This window comes from Copidosoma floridanum, unplaced genomic scaffold (assembly GCF_036245765.1).
Source record: "Copidosoma floridanum isolate Cflo_tuat_1 unplaced genomic scaffold, Cflo_Japanese_pri ptg000013l, whole genome shotgun sequence".
NCBI lineage: Eukaryota > Metazoa > Arthropoda > Insecta > Hymenoptera > Encyrtidae > Copidosoma > Copidosoma floridanum.
The window spans coordinates 14,277,079-14,294,949 of record NW_028321890.1 but is presented as its reverse complement, the minus strand read 5'-3'; the positions used below and the strand labels follow the sequence as shown (position 1 = coordinate 14,294,949).

General features: G+C 30.9%; 2 protein-coding genes across 2 annotated transcripts in view; one reads left to right on the top strand and one right to left on the bottom strand.

The window, feature by feature from the left end:
- Positions 1-17,871, top strand: part of LOC106637958 (sensory neuron membrane protein 2) — an 81,178-nt gene that overhangs the window by 51,696 nt on the left and 11,611 nt on the right. The gene's annotated exons all lie outside the window — the stretch shown is intronic.
- fbp (fructose-1,6-bisphosphatase) lies at positions 8,596-15,111 on the bottom strand. The gene is made up of 5 exons (XM_014350971.3): positions 14,889-15,111; positions 14,085-14,287; positions 10,914-11,378; positions 9,212-9,401; positions 8,596-9,123 (listed from the first exon to the last, which is right to left on the bottom strand). The coding sequence occupies exons 2-5, from the start codon at positions 14,258-14,260 to the stop codon at positions 8,938-8,940; spliced, it is 1,017 nt and encodes a 338-aa protein (XP_014206457.2). The 5' UTR covers positions 14,261-14,287; positions 14,889-15,111; the 3' UTR covers positions 8,596-8,937.

The following is a 17,871-nucleotide window of genomic DNA, read 5'->3' as shown; positions in this document are numbered from 1 at the left end:
TGTATTTACTCTACGGGCTTGGCATAACGACTTGCCAGGAAAGTTGCCAATAATTGTTTTTAATTTTCTTCAAGTAAATCGTTAAGAAACAAAGTACTTCAATCCAAGGTACCTGGTAAAATAAAAAATGAAGATATTATTCTAGAGTCAGATTCATAAGATTGTTTTAAAAAATGTTTGCACTACAGAACACACAGCTTTCAAATCAAAAAATAGTAAGTGTTACTATTTTATGGAATTTAGTTAATTTTAAAGATTAAAGTGGATTGGTAGACTCATAACGTAAGTGCAGTAAATACTATGATTAAAAAAAAGTTTTAGTCAATTTATTTTTAATATTACCATTCTTTATGAGTACTGACATTGAACGGACTTAAAAAAAAGCATGTCGAAAAATGAAATATTTTAACAAATGCAAAAAATTACTGCAGTTTCTTCCATGGACTAACAGGACGATTAACAAAAAAAAAAAAAAAAATTGAAAACAATCGTTCTTTATACTTTTCAAATACATTCCATTTTTAATTGATTACCGAAATCGAAGTTACGAAGAAAGATATATGCTATGCAAGTACTTTGTCCAAATTGTAAGATTATTTTTGACGATTTCATTGTTTTATTGTTTAAGTGATTAGAAAATTTGATATTTCTTACTGCTTATAGTCTCGTTATTCATTTCTCAAAAATTCGACACTTGGACAGAGGTATGAACTTACTGATTTTTTGCGAGGAGAAGAGATCTTTAAAAGACACCCCGTCTATTCTAGTGGTAGTGTGGGATTTACCTGGCATGCCTACCGATTAAAAACTAATCTCCCTTACAGGACAAAAGGGACCTGAGAAAAAAAAGATGTAATGGAAAATGACAGAGAAATTCACAGCTTAGCTCACTCTCGAAGGAATGAGAGGAGGGCACTCACGAATCTGGGCGAAGTTCGAACAAGCTTACTAAATCGTTGTAGTTAATATGTTAGAAATCAAACAGTTTTTCATTCAAAGTACCAGTTTAAAAAAATACCATGGATAGTAAATGTTAAGACCTTTGGCTGGAAATAAAATTACTGTAGCAAAAAATTGCTTGTCAAGAGAAATAAACAAGAATGTTAGTAACCCGGCAAATAAAAATTTTGTTTTATCCGAACGAGAGTTAAAACTACTGTTCTTTGTGTGTCATATTTTTTAAGGTTTTATAAACATATTTACTCCTAAATAAGATGACATGCTGTCAAATATTTTTATTATTCACTAATTTAAGGAGAAAATCCTTCTAAGGATGTCAGTTCTTAGAAATTCAGACAATATCACGGTTCTCCATGAGTAGCCTATGACATCACAGAATTTTTCTTAAATAATATATTTATTATTTAATGAACAATAATTTTATACAAGATTTTTCGTAAATGTATACAGTGCACATACTTATTCGCTAAAATTGTTCTTATTTCTTCATTAAATCGATTCTTGAGAATCATACCATTCAAAATATTACATGCGCACGTAAACATAAATCGAGTAGAGGTTTGAGAAATATTTGTCGATGCCTCAAGAGCGTAGAATATTATTTACTCGGTAACGTACGACTCAATACTAAAAAGCAGTGACAGGATTGACTGAAAAGCTATTATTATTTATTTATTGGTTATCTATGACATTGCATCGCTGTCATTAGACTCATTATATTTACTAAATTTTTTTAACTCTCTCAAAGCAAAATTTTTCATTCAGTGATTCCTTCGTCACTGATATAATCGTACACATGTTTTATTATCGCTCTCTACGTTACACGTACTAATATTAACAAATAAAATAATTTACTAACCGCAAATACTTTTCCAGATATTAAAATTGATGAAACAATAAATGTTGAAACTATTTTTTGGAATTGCGGTCCATCGTGCCACAAGCCGATTACAGTAAGCATATCCCTTATCATTTTGGAACATTTGCTTGCAGAAAAATCATTGATATTTTTCAAATCCATTTCTTATTGAATTTTCTATCAATGCGACGTGAAAGAACTAACCCTCTCACCAAGCACTTGAGCTGTTGTGCGTAAGTTCATTTTTTATTTAATCATAAAAACTGCAATTGTACTGTCATTTGCATGCGTAATATTCCTATATGTACAATTGTTTTATTTATTTGTGTCCATTACTCAAGGTTATAAAGAAGTGACCTTTTAACAAAAGTAACAAAAAACGTTAATTTGATGTGTAGAATAAAAAAATTAAAAGATTGTATGATGCCTTTATAAAGTGTCAATGAAATATCTTATTTCAAATAAGTTGTTTGCATTGGTAATTTATGAAATAGAAATCTAAAAAATTCTTTTGTTTTGACACAGCATATTTTTTGTATGACATTCACACAGTACATAAAATAGGGAGGTTTACCATGCCATGAGGCTTTTGGGCCAATAACCTAGAAGTTCATTTCGACCAACATGTTGTGACTGTACACTCAGAGTAGCTTTGCTGCTATAGAATTAATTCATTAGCTGCTCATTATTCAAAGGAGGTGTAAGATTTAACTTCTCATGAGTTTTAACTTATCAGTTGCCAGCAGTTAAACACTTTTATTTGTCAGTTTTCTTTGACTTATCTTTTAAAAACTCCATAAGACTGAATGTTTCTTATGTAGTGGGCGTTGTTAGAAATTTATTATTTTTTCTAACAGTGATTTTATAGAAGTGATAGAAATAAGTATCCAGTTTTTCTATCAGTTAGCTGCCGCTATATTAATCTAAAAAGGACAGGACCAATTATGAGAAGGGGCCAAGAGATTGCACAGAGGACAAAGAACTACTATACATCCGGGGAGAGAGTAGATGTATATGAGGAAATCCACAGAAAATATCCCGTTTTTGATATAATTTTAACATGTAAATCACGGAAAAAGGTTATCAGCCTCACCAAAACACGTGTTCAAAATTTTTTTCTTATAGTACATGTGATTACGAGTAAAACGAGCCCAATATCAAAGATGTGCCTCAAAAAAGATTTTTTTATTAAAATGGTGGACAAAAATGTGATATTTTTTGTAGGTTTCCTTCTATGTCTTCCTGTATTATACGGTTATTTATGTGGGAAATTCCTCACAACCCCCTCTAAAGACATCCACTAATCCCCTACCACCACCCAACGAAAAAAGGGAAAATTCAGTCTTTTCCTTCGTTGTGTTTACTCATGATATTTTTTGTCTAGATAAAAGCTGATATTGATATATTATGATTAGTACCTGGAGGTTAACGCTCGAAGTACGCAAGGGGGGAGCTCCACGAGTATATATCTCTCTATATTATATAGTTGTTTGTGTAGGTCATTCCGCAAAATCCTGCTGCCATATTCTACAAACCCCCATAGCCCTCATAAAATAAGGGAAAATTCCATGTATTTTTCTGTTATTTCATCCCATTAGGTTACCGATGATTCTAAGATTATGGGTGACAGTAAAAAAATAATCATCTTAGTAAAAATAAATATCAACAACGCTTACAATGTAAGTTAACGTTTATTATAAAATAATAACAACTGAATATTTAAAAAATTAAAAAGGAGTGTACCGTTGCTGTAGGGATATCTGCTTGTCCCCTGACGGATCACCTTCAGTCAAACAGCAGTCAAAGAGACTGTGTAATGACTCCCAGCTAGCGCATCTTTCTTGGCTGCTAGATGAGGTGAAGTGGTATAACTCAATCAATCCAGCTATTAAGAAGATAATAAAATACGTCAGAGGCTCTCTAACTATTATTGATGAACAACAGTCTTTTCATTCTAACACAAACCCTTAGTAGTAGTAGTAACGAAGCATAATAATTTTCAACGAAACTTGGTTGAAATTGCATACTTTGGACTTTGAGCTGTCTATACCCAAACACAACATTTACAGACAGGACAGAAAAGCGGTTAAAGATATTTATAGACGTGGGGGTGGTGTCTTGGTTGCAGTAGACAGAAGCATACCATCAAATCGAATATTTTTGGTGGTTTCTATTTGGCTAAGTGTTCCTGGACTAATTATCCACTTCATTGGCATTTGGCAGGCTGTACACCATCGGACCGACATCAAGCTGCTACTCATTTCTCAACATTTGAAATATTCTGGACCTTCAATGAATTTTCAAACCCATTTCTAGTCATGACTATACATTGAATTTCCTGTTTATATCTGATAGTCACGTTACTGCTACTGAAGTTATTGAACTAACTATTTCAAAAAGTATAATAATGAGTAAAACACTTTAAATTTTTTTGCTTTGCTTCACAATGTCTTTATTGATCGACTACATCGACTTTGCTCGTAATTAACCCACATTCAAGCTACAGAGACTTCAAGAACTTCGATTACCACAAATTTTAGGTCGTCTGTTTTGTTCACACAAGAGCTGCTTGGCCTGATCCACAAGAAGAAACGCTCTCATCAGGTCTGGAAGCATACTGGATTACTGACAGACTTTATCACATTTAAGAGACTTAGAGCTGAATGCCTAAGATTTTCGTAAACACTGTACAAAGGATCCATTATGAAGTCGGAATTTCAGGACTATGGACTGATATTCGGCAATCTCGGAACTTCAACAAGGTTTGCACAAAACGCAATCAGTTTTTAGATATACTAAGTCGCAACACAGACCCAATTTTTACTCCTATTGATAAGTGCAACTGGTTCACTAAACACTTTTCCTCCGTATATAAACACCCCTTTTCCATCTCAGCTCCCACCATCTAGTGTTCCATAGACATTGACCTCACTTTCTCCCTTTCAACTATACTGGCTGATATTTTACAATTGAAAAACTTTAATCACTCTGGCCCAGACTTAATTCAATCCTCCTTCATTATTAATTGTTCTTCAGGAATCTTTCATCCTCTTGCACTTCTTTTCTCTAAACTCTGGCTGAGGGCGTCTTCCCAAATGCTTGGAAACTGGCTTACGTATTTCCCGTTTTACAAATCTGGAAACCCATAACTGGCTATTTACTACAAACCTATCGTTTTATCGAGTACCATACAAAAGCTGTTCGATCACCTAGTTTACAAAATACTTTCTACACCTCTCTCCCCATCTATCTGACAACATCAGCATGGATTTACTGAGGGGCGCCTGACGATTTCAAAGTTTTTGATGCTTATCCACTTTGTCTTATCTGCATTCGAGTCAGGTGCATAGATTGACATTTTCCTGGATATGGCCAAAGCCTTTGATAGCGATCTTCACAACACAATCCTTACTTGAGCTAGTTCTTTTGGTATTGGTGGTACATTATGTAGATGGCTCGTCTCGTTTCTTAGAGGCAGAACGTTGAGAGTCGGCCTCCTTGGCACCTTATCGGATAAATTTTTAGCCACTTTTGTAGTACCACAGGGCTAGCACATTGGTTTACTATTATTTACACGGGTCATGAACAGCCTTCCTTTAGCACTCTCATTTGAATCATCTGGTTTAATCCATGCAGACGACATAAAAATCCATAAACGCATTTCAAACACATAAAGATTCCTTACTTCTACAGTCCGATCTTTAAATATGGCCTTGTAGTGCTCCAAAAGCGAATTCACGGTCCATGAGAATAAGTGCAAGGTTCTATCGGTTAACAAAAGCCAAATCATGTCAACTATAATTACTCAATTAACGACTGTGAAGTAAAACGAGTTGACTCTCTAACTGATTTGGGTGTTACTCTTGACTCTTTGTGGTCCTTCAAATACCATATCAGCAAAGTAATTCCTAAATGCTTTATGCTGCTGAACTTTATACAATGAACTACGCCCAATTTCTTACTAGCCAAGCTCATTATATACTTGTTTAAGTTTTTAATACTTCTACATGTAACTTATGGATCGATTATTTATATTCATTATTTATTTATAGACTTACCCATAATTTCATCAAATGCTCTGATCTGCTTACACGGTTCTCTGTTAGCAATACTTAACATGACCTCTGAAATGCCTGATATATTATAGAACAGACCTATACTACTAACTATCTTTTCTGTATACTATAATTGCAATTATTATTTCGAGTGTATCCTATCATGATCATTAATGGTGTTCTAAAATTCCACAACATGTTAATTCAAAAGTTACATTAGTTTCAATAGAAAATAAGTTTTCTAATACTGTTAAACTATAAGTGTCGATTCACAAATAGAATTACAGTGGAGTTAATTTTCATTATTGCTCCTACTTTAAGTGAATTTAAGAAAAAAAGAAAATTACTATTTTTCGGAATATTAGTTTTTCTAAATCATATAAGAATTGAGTTTGTCATCAATGGCCCCCATCACCATATCCGTAGATCTGCACAGAATCAGTTTTAAAATAAGATACAGAATTACAGAATCAGCAACCAAGGAAAACATGTACGGATCAAAACGTAGGGCAGCGTAAGGGTAATTACGAACACCGAAGCGAGAAATAAAATAATTCAAGGAATATTGAAGTTACGATGATTATTTATCTTTTATTTAATAAAGAAATTAGTGTACTACAATATATTAAACTAATTTTGGTTATATATAAACAAAAATATAAATTGAAATTAAAATTCCAAACCTTTTCTGTTCGAAATTAACTCAACACTTTCTTCAGTTTTACTTCATCAAATTTATTAATTTTAAAAATCAATCATTCAAAAAACCGATTTTTGAAGTTTTTAATCATTATTTAAGCATTTTATAAAGTAGAACATCTGATGAATCAGGAAAACGTACAACCAAGTATCTAGAATAGCATGGTATACGAAAGTTCAAATATAAAATTCATTAATGTTTTGGGACCACATTATTGGATTTTGAAAATAGGATTAATTTTTTCTAAAGAGTCCATCACTGCTTTATTATTTATTACTTCAGAGGTAAGTCTTGAGATTAACTTTGTCGATACTTTAAGATGCAACAAAGGAGAAACAAGATATATCAGAGAGCTCATAGAGCTCAACCCCTTCGTACGTGATCAGTCATCACTAAAAGAGCTGGATACCCGATGAAGCTAAAAGAGAAATTACGTACGGAAATAAAAAAATTATTAGAAGATAGTGCATTCAAACTCTCTAGATTTCCATACTACTCGAACGTGCTGAGCGTGCCTTGTCATGCCAGACTACATGTGAAAAAACGCTCGAGAGTCGCAATGGACTTCTGGCTGTTGGAGTAGATAACAGATGATATTATATGCTACCCATTAATATATACTGTGTGACGGCCCGAATTTCAACAAAAGTGTCTACCAAACTGTGGCACAATGCCCCCAGGTTTCTTCAGTCTTATTAACGGACTCTTTATTTAATCCTCAAAGGTGACTCAAGCCTCTTTCCACTTAATGTTCAAAGCCGCCTTTTTCAAGGGGTGTCTTTTAACAACATTTCAGCCAATTTTTTTTGTCTTTTTGCCCATTACCGATGATTATTTGATTTTGTATTTCGATTTTGTCAATTTATGAATATCGACACTTCCAAAAATTAAGTTTTTAATTTTTATTTTAATTTTATTAATTTTTAAAAATTAATTTTCAAAAAGTCAATTTTTAAAGCTTTTCATCGTTGTTTTATGATATTAAATGATATGAAATCCAGAGGATTATGAAAACGCACAGCTGAGTATCTAGGGAAGCAATAAGAAAACGCATGTATAAAATTAAGTCATTTTTTAGGATCACATTCATAGGTTTGAAAAAAAATACCAATATTTTACTCTTTTCAAAATTTTATCACTGCTTAAGAGTAAAGAGTGAAGTCAATCGACCACTTTATATTTATTTTCATTTAATTCTTTTTGAAAATTTTTATTTTTTTATTTTATGCATACTTGTATACACTCTTACAGATCTTAAAGGTTTTTACAAAATAATGTATTTTTAAATAAAATTAGAATAAATTGTGTATGTGACTGGATATTATGGCTATGTTATTAATATTCAGTATCGTTATAGTTTAACAAAAAATTATGTTTTAATTCAATAGAGCCTAACATGAATCCACAAATAAAAAAGGTGAATATTAATTCATAATTCATTTTATGGTTCAAACTACTAGAGAAAGGACAAACAATTTTACTTTCTGTATGATGGTATTTCAAAATTCATATTAGAAAAGTCATTAATTAGGTAAGTGTATCCGTGCAAAGATCGACAGATAAAACATTAAACAAATGAAAGTAGTTACAAAATTGTTTGGCAATTCTATCAAAAAAAGTATTAGTTAAAGATCAAATAAAACAAATTAAAATAAATGTTGTACTAAAAATCATAATCAATCAGACCGATAACCAGAGATTTTTAACATGTTAATTTTTTTGATAGCCTAATTACACATAAATGTATGGACCGAGTTCTTAATAAAATTTCATTTTTTACCAGAAAGCTATATACTTATACTATTTAAGTTTAAGAATGCTACGTAGGAATTTATGAAACTATATGATATTCCTGATAACTGATGTAATGATTTTACATTAATTGATAAGAATGGTACATTACGTCACAAGGGCACAAAGTACAAACATGAGCTATGTCATATTATATAGTATAGTCACTTTGAGAAAAGTACTTTGGGCCTGGAAGGCGCAAAAAACTTTTTTGCCCGTGGGCCGAAAGTGATTCCAATGGCGCAAAGTGTGACCCGAGGGCGCAAAGCGCCAGTTGCACTTTGGGCCCATGGTAAGAAAAAAATTTATTTTCAACTTATTATTTTGAATATTGAAGATATTAAAATCTTACAGGTAAATAACATATTATAAAAATTACCAATAAAACTAATTTTTGTGCTAGCCATGTAATATAAAAAATAATATTATAAATACTAATTAAATCATAGCATTTGACATTCATGTACAACAAAATTCAGTAAACTTAAAGAATAAGCATGGCAGAATTTTTAACAATTATTATTAACTTTGTAAAAAGTGAAAAAACAAGTGATTTTAGTTAACAAATGATTTTATTTATGTCTTTTGATGCAGTTCAATACATCTTCAACGTCATTAGTTGAGCCCAAAAAAATGGGTGATCTTTGGTGAATGTTTGATGGTACGATATCTAAAATACTCATCTCTCCATTTGAGGCCAATCCACCAGCTTCTTTCACGATGTATGCCATTGGATTGCATTCATAAAGCAAACGAAGCTGTAAATCATACGTAATGTTAAAAAAGTAGTTGTAATTAAATTTAAACATTTTTGTTTCATTAGCATGAACATATATTTAATAATACTTTGCCGTTTGGGTTGTCACTTGTGGCTGGATACATGAAAATTCCGCCATATTTAATAGTGCGATGAACATCAGCCACCATGGACCCCACATAACGGGCACTGTAAGGTTTTCCACTGGGTGGTTTTTTTTTTGAATCAATGTACTCTTTAATACCCTTATTCCATGTCGTTTCGTTACCTTCATTTATGCTAAAAATAAAAATATTTTTAACTAGTCTATTGCAATATTGATTGTTTGACTTTCTTACATACTTTTGTTATTGCTCAAAATGCTATTATCTTTTTCGTTCATTAATAACAACTAATGTTTATTGTAAAATCAAACTGTGTAGAAAAATAGAAAGTTGGAACTTCGAAGTCTTAAACTAAGTAATAAGTATTTATAAAATAATGTGTGGAAATTCCTAAATTAAATAAATGAACGTGATAAACATAATAGAAAAATAAAAAAATTAACAATATTATTAAAAATTTTTTTAATATTTCTACTGCATAGAGCAGTTCATGACTAAAACTTTAAAATTAAAAAATCAAGATGTTATGACGTTTCGGAAGTATGATAAGGAGTTATTTGCATTTTGCTGTTGTTTTTTCAAAGGTTTCGTTATAAAATAAATGAGAAGAAAAAACAAGGTTTGCCCCTTGGACACACAAAACATACTCAAATTCTACCCTTTGGGCGAGATTTTTTTACTTTGCACCTATGGTAGGAAAACTAATATTTCCCTCTTTGCGCATTTTTGAGTGAATGCTGTGTTTTCAGTAGAAAAAATAGTGTTCATCATTTATGTGCATCCTACCAGATCGCAAAAGTCCACTCTGGAGATATGCACATTTGTGATGAAAACTACTATTGTGTTGTCTATGGTCTCTATTTTGCATTATAGAATTAATGAAAAATTCTAAATATCTTGATTATTTTTTTTATTGTCACTGTTTATATTTATTAGGCGTAAAGAAACAAAAAAAATTTATTTTAACTTTAGAAAAAAGTTTGGATTCAACAACTTCAGGTTTTGAAAAAATAATCTGAAGAACTGCTGTGCTCTACATCAGTGAATACGGTTAAATGGTTAGATATCAAATCCATCTGTCTATTTTTTATCAAATCTATTTTACATTCCAGAGATACGTTTGAAAAATCAATGACTAAATTTTTTCATTTTTGACAATTCGAAAGTCTTATTCGATGTCAAGTTATGGAGAAAAATTAAGAATATTTATTCATACATAACTTATTTCTAAAAAAGCAATATTTTATCACTATTCATTAACTTAAGATTAGTTTGATATTGATTTTATTTGTGTGCAGAAAAGGGCATGTATGGATTGTAATTGTAAGAGCAAATATTGAAAAATAAAAATGAACTATTACTGTGTAGTTCCTTCAATTATTAAGAAAATAATTCTGAGGCAACATAAGTTTACTGGGGAGGTGGGTTTATAGATTTTTTACGATTGTCAACAAAGGGAAATGAGGATCAATAATACCGAAAAATCGTCTACGTGGTTCATGCAGGTTCCCCTTGAAACAAGTCAACCACTGAAATTTAATAGTTCACTCAATCGCAGAACCTAAAACGGACCCATCCTCAGATTTCTTTATATACTGTTATAAAACAAACAATCCATATAAAGTATAAGAAATACATGAGTATACTGTCCAAAAACTAGTACTTCGAAAACTAAGATTGTTTTTACCTGTATATTTTGCCTTTTGGTGGTATTTTCATATTTTTCTCAGTAAGTATGAACTCTCCAATAGCTGGGTCATAGGTAAAACCATTCACCCCACGACCGATAGACAGTACCATCATGGTTGCCGAACCATAGAGTGCGTATCCTGCAGCAACCAAATTTTTTCCTGATTGCAGGGCATCTTCCACACTTGGAGGCTTACATTCGTTGACTTTTCTGTAAATGCCGAAGATGGAACCAACGGACACGAGACAGTCAATGTTGGACGAACCGTCGAGGGGATCAAAACACACGATGTATTTTCCACGATTTTCCAGATTTACTTCTATGGCAGTGGGATTTTCTTCGGAAATGAGCAGACATGTTGTGAACGAAGAAGTCAACATATTAATGAACAGCTCGTTACTAAGCACATCCAGCTTTTTTACTTCTTCGCCTTGGATATTAGTCGTGCCAGCAATGCCATACCTGTTGGATTTATAATCATGTATTTTTAAGAATAAATTTTTTCACTTAAATCTGTTTATTTCCTACGTTGTGTAACATTCCTATGCGTTATAACTCTGTTACTTAAATTTTTTTTCTCTGAAGGTTTCCAGAGTACTTTACTGTTCATCCATTGGTCTACACATATTTGAGACAGCTTTACCCTTTTTATACAAAAATAAGCCACAACATTGAAATTGATATATGAGATAAAATAAACTTAGTGAGTTTCACCTCGTAACATGAGGTGCTATTATATGTCAAAATCTTTCGATTGACTGTTTTGAAATAGATTTTTACTACAGTCCATATGAAATAGTTCCAAACTTTCACTTCATTCTACGATTCAAATAAGTAACTCTCTTTTCTAAAGAATAAAAGTATTCAAGTTAGTTTTTTGGTGTTATATAATTTAACTAAAATTTTCACTAGTACTTTTGCCAATTGATGACATGGAATATTTTAATTTTGTATGTCAAATAGTAGTAATTTTTATAAAATTTGGCTCACTTATAGAATACTGATATTGATGTAAAGTAGATTTATTCAAATTTTTTTTAACCTGCATAGCATGAGAAAAAAGTTATCAACAATTATATTTGCACATCGTTATGTGACTATATGGTCATGGTATCGACATTGATGAAACTCGATTTACAAAGCATTTACGGATTTAATTTTTGTAAAAAAAGAATTGTAGTAATAATATTATCTGTGGATAAACACAACTACTTAAAATTGTTAAAAAACTTCTTAAGAATCAAAAAATTGTCATAACGTAAATAAGGTATAATATTTGAATTATTTAACGCTATTGTCAGCCTCTGAAAACAAAAAATTCAAGACTTGGATCATTTAAATATGTCCACATTCTACCTTTTAACGATTTTAAAATATGAAAAAAATGAAGCTTTTACTGCAAAGCCATCAAATAGGATATTTTATGATAGACAAATACGTTCAAAATAAGTGCTCTTTTAAGGCAAAGACCAACAAAATTTTAGCTATTACTCACTAGCCAATAATATTCAGGCTTGACTTTAAGACCATCAAACTTTTAAGACAGGAAGAAAAATTTGGTTCTCATACACGTTTCTGTGAAATACTATTTTGACGCTTTGAATAATGGATAATTACAAATATCGACAAGTTACTTCATATCATCTCGTACATTTTTTATTTTAGTAACAATAATTTATACGAACATGTAATACAACGAACAATTCTTTAAATTGTCACTTTTCTGAACTCTATCATGCTGCTGTAACAAACAAGAATTTATTAAAATTGTTGAAATGACGGTCTTATGGCAACTTCCTCATGTATTCAACATTGAGGAGAAAAGTGTCGAGTATGAAGGTTGAAAATATTAATGAATTAAACATTTATACTTTCAACTTTATTGTTTTAAAAGTACAGTAGAGCTACCAAATGTAATAAATGTTTTTAAATAAAGAAAAGTATTCAGTGTATTATTTTATTGATAGTTTGAATTTGCGTTTTTATTGTCGTTATTGTTATCAATAATATTTGCATTATTATATGAGAATAGTTCAAAAAATTTTTGATTTCATCAAACAAATTTAGTCAGTACCGAAAGCGAGCAGTGAACAAGCATTGTAAAGCTTAATTTCGTAAATTGATTAAAATAAACGTATTTGTAACATATTTAGTTCTTAGTTTAATATATATTTCTGTTCCTACAAAAAGTGGTACAAATCGTTTGAAAAATAACTTTATGAATATTACATAACTGCGTGCGTGACTTTTTTTCTTTACATTATTTAGTGCATTGATCGTGCCTAACATAATATGTTATAAAGCTATTTTATTCTGAATGTATTTCACGGTCTGCTTATAACTCATATTGACGTTGCCACTGTAAATTATGTAAGCTAGTTTTATCAAAGGTTATCATGGTGATGTGGCAGTTCTCTGCAAGTAAACAATTTGAAATATTTAATGGTACACTTTGTAGTCAACAATAAATGTAATTTCAAAAAATTTGGAGTAATTCAAAAAAGTCCAGCAGTGTTAATAATTATAGAAGTAATTGTATGGTCAACTAGCTGGTAAATACAATACTATGATGTTTATTTCGTAAGAATGTTTTGATTCAGCAACACAGATTTGTTATTGAAATAACACGTTTTTTTGAGATAAGATAACAGTTAGTATTCCTCAGACTCCAACATAATTCAAAGATATTTAAATAATCTCTATAAAATGACCATACAGTTTCATTAATTTACACTTGAAAAAATTTAAAAAAATTATACCTCTCAGTATAAAACTTCTTAAATAAAATACTAAATACTGTTTAAATTACAAGTGATTGCAGCAAAAATGGTTACATCACGTTTTAATTACTATTTTTAGAGTTTAAATATTATCACGTGTCATAGCGACACAATTTAAAAATTAACTCTCTCTATTACTAATCATCAAAGTCTCATATTAAAAAAAAAAAAACTGTGAACACATAGTTCGTTCATCTTGGACTGCCAGTATCAGCTCTTTTCTAATCTACGTGCTCATGATGTGATAACGTCATAAGTTCAATGGCCTCGCGTCTTTCTAAACACGACGGAGTAAGCAGTAAGCACTAGCTTTAGTTTTATAAAAGGAAAGAGCTCGTCCGTACCTACATGTGATACGTTGTGTTCATATATAGGTATATGTACTCACATGTTGGCAATGCCGGCCTTTCGCACGGCCGAGCTGACCGCTTTCACGGCCGTTTGTATGCTGTTAAGCAGCTGCGTCAGGTCACCAGTGGCCGACGGTACCTTTCGCTGCTCGGCCAGTACAAAACGTGTCAACGTCATGCAGTTGGAGTCAAACGCTGGACCCTGTGATGTCATACTTGCAGAGTCGATGAAAATGTGCGTCTGAAATTAGTATCTCATTATAGCTCTGTTTTTCCGATCACTTCATCGTCGCAACTTCTCCATAGTACCTCTTTCTCAAATTTTAGTTTGTCCACGTTCACAATAAAATCATTGAAGCCCCGTTAGGGCTGAGGTTTGAGAAATTATTTATAAAAATTGAAGTGATAACACGCTTTTAAATTCAAAAATTTTTATAAAGTATTAGTGATAATTTAAAGTGTCATTAATATTACAGCTCTATTTTTCATGTTGATTTCACGTCAATGTAATGTGTACATGTTAGGTACTAGTATCATCGTAAATCAAGACATGTGTAAATCAATATAGTGTCGTTTTCGCAATTTTTTTTTATCGATATCATTATAATTTTTTACTATTTATTATAAGAAAGCAATTAATTATTGCTAAACTGTGTTGAAGTAAAAGAAGCTAGCTCTTTATCTGCATAATACATATCCATCCGTGTTTTAAATGTCACCACGTGCGTAATACGCCACGTTTGTAGATGGAATTTCTTGATTCCACTATTGGTCATGTTCATTTGTAGTCCGATTATTTTATGCTTAAAAAATTGAAATAAGAATTTAAAGTAAGTGCTTACCTGAAATCTCTACTATTGGAGAAAATTATTATGATGGCTCGCAGTACTTTGTATACTTGTAGACGCCTCAATAAGATATGCACAACTGACTTACATGAATCTGATCACAAACAAATAGCCACCTTATTGTAGCTGTTTTCACGAGTGGAAACTGTTTTCACGAGTGGAAACGAACTAAGAACTCAACTAAACGTTGCACCAGACCGTATCCGTCTTTTTTGATCTTCTTCTCCCCCCCCCTCCACGCAACTGCTGCTTGTCTGAAATTCTGTTTACAGTTTCTTATCCCCGATAGCAGCACGTGGAGAGTAGTTTGAGCGCTAGCCGTGACCTCACACTATATTGTCTTTTTCGTGCCATCACCGTTTATAATAAAATTAGTACAGGAACTAGCCTCTGAATATTCAATAATTGATAGCATAGATAATTATGATGGTTTTTCCAGATATTGTAAAAAAAATTTTTCTTTTGAAGAAACTAAAATGTATGACACTATCATTGTTGCGTAATAGCTAAAAAATCAAATTAAAATACAAAATTACGTAAAACTGAAAGAAAGCCCAGAGCAGACGCCTCGGCGTGGGTACTGTCAGTAAGTGACAGAACATTTGTAATACGTATAATTTTTAACCAAACAATTTACCCAGTATCGACAACCATCCAATGAAGGTACTGATATTTACTTTACTCATAGACAAAATGACTGTACTGTCCTATAATTTTCTTTAATCATCAAAAATTAATTAATTACTTTAAGTTTGTCATACACAAAATAATTTAAGATATTACCTGTTTGAAAAAAATTGAATATCTCAACACTGAAAAACTTGTGGTTCTATATTTTTATGAAGCTAGAAAGTAATTCAAGAACATTTTTACTTAGTTAAAAACTGTACAGAAATGTGATCAAATCCACAAAAAATTCTCCTAAGTCCCTTATTTTTGTGAAAAAATTTTTTTTAAAGAAACTTTCGAGACCAATCTTTTATTTATGCCATTCATCGTAAGAGGAATACTAGTTTGTACATTTGTATGAATTTTTTAAAAAAATGTTCAAAAGATTTCTTTTTCAATTGCTTTTACAGCTTGAATTTCTTAATTAAAAAAAAAATCATAATAATAAACAAACTAGCATAAAAAAAACGTTGGAAAAAGTAATTGTATGTATCCAAGATCCTGAAACTGATCTTAATAAGTCCATTCATGCAATACAAAAATTATTTGAAAAAGTACAATCAACAAAAAACAAAAATAAGAAAAAACACGCCTCATAAACTCTACATAACTCACGATATTCTATAAAATTGAATCATGTAGTGGAAGAGAAATTATTTATAATATATAGAAAGAGAGACCCAATATGTTTAATTAAAAGAAAACTCTGGCCAAGGTTTTAAAACGAGTAAAATATAGTTAGACATAAAAACTGTTGCAATATAATATTAAAATAATATTGAGTGACAGTATTCAATTCTTTTTGTTTTAAAAGAAATAACTAAACAGCAAAAAATATGAAATTAAATCATCTGCCAAAAAAAGTTAAATTGTTTAACGTCTTTGATATGGAATGTATACAGTTACATGCAAACAATTTTTTGAATTACCATTGTTCATTTACATGAAACCTTTTAAAATAGAATAAAAAAGTTATGACTCGTGGCAAAACAAAAACTGTATTGGTAAGATGTAGTACGGCCTTTTGCTAAGTTGAAAAAAAACAAGAGAAACTATGTAAGTGAATTTTTGTACGTTTTTTCGGAAGTGTAGTACATACTAGTTACTAATCGTACTATAAAATATGGATTATAAATACGTCATTATAAAAGAAGTGCCAATAAGGAAGAACGTGCGAAACGCGTTTTTAACATAACTAGTTGGTGTACAAAGCCAACATATGTAGGGCTACATTTAATTTCCAACAGTCACTCTCCATTGACACAAAATATTGATATTATTTATGGTCTAGTCGATAAGGCTTATAAGTTCAATGAACAATTTCAGAAAAACAACCTTTGCTATTATCGTTATGCAATGCTGGCAAACAATTTTTTCTTTACAATTTATTAATAAATACATCAGCTCAAGATTAAATAAAGTAAAGAAACTGTTAAAAATAGTACCAAAGATTATGCCACATTTCAAAGGTTACCTTTTAAAGATACAATAATTATGTTAATTGTAAAAGATACAAACACATTTACTCTGCAAACTTTATCGTTAAAATTAAAAACTCTTTGAATCAATTATTTTTGAAGCATTAATAAGACATATTCAAACTACAAGTATTAAGTACAATTATTTATATATGAGTAAATCCCAACACAATTACTTGATTCTCTGGGCAAGAAATATCTTTGGTTTTCATAATATTTTGTAGCATAGTCTTGTGTGTTGTATCTTTAACTCAAAACAACATAAGTAATATCGGTTGAACTAGTATAGTTACACATGTATTATAGATGCTGATAAATTGTTTTGCAGAATACGTTTTCGAATTTTGTCAACATCTTATTGAATTTAAGCAACTAAGTAATTATCCAAGCCAAATAATGAATGGATGCACTTCTTGAAGTGCAATTTTTTAACAACAAAACATAATGTTTTTTTCTAATAAAATTATAATAACAATAGTTGTATACCACCCTTGAAAGACTCGATTTTTATTGATAAACCACATATAGGTGAAAAATGTAGATAGGACAAATTAGGTCAATGAACATGAAAGATAAGAAAAAAAATTAAATCAAGCATTTTTTGTATAAATCGACATTATTCATTGACATTGTACTGGCATTATACACTCAACCGGCTTGTGTTAAATTTAACTTGTGTAATATTCTATAGATTCTGAGTTAGTTACTTTCAACTTTGAGTTATTTACTTAAGTTAAGTTTCATCTACGTTAGTGCATGCATTAATTAAAAAAGTAGTTTGCAAAATGGCTTGTCTTATCTGGCAATCATTGATAACCACTTTTGGATTA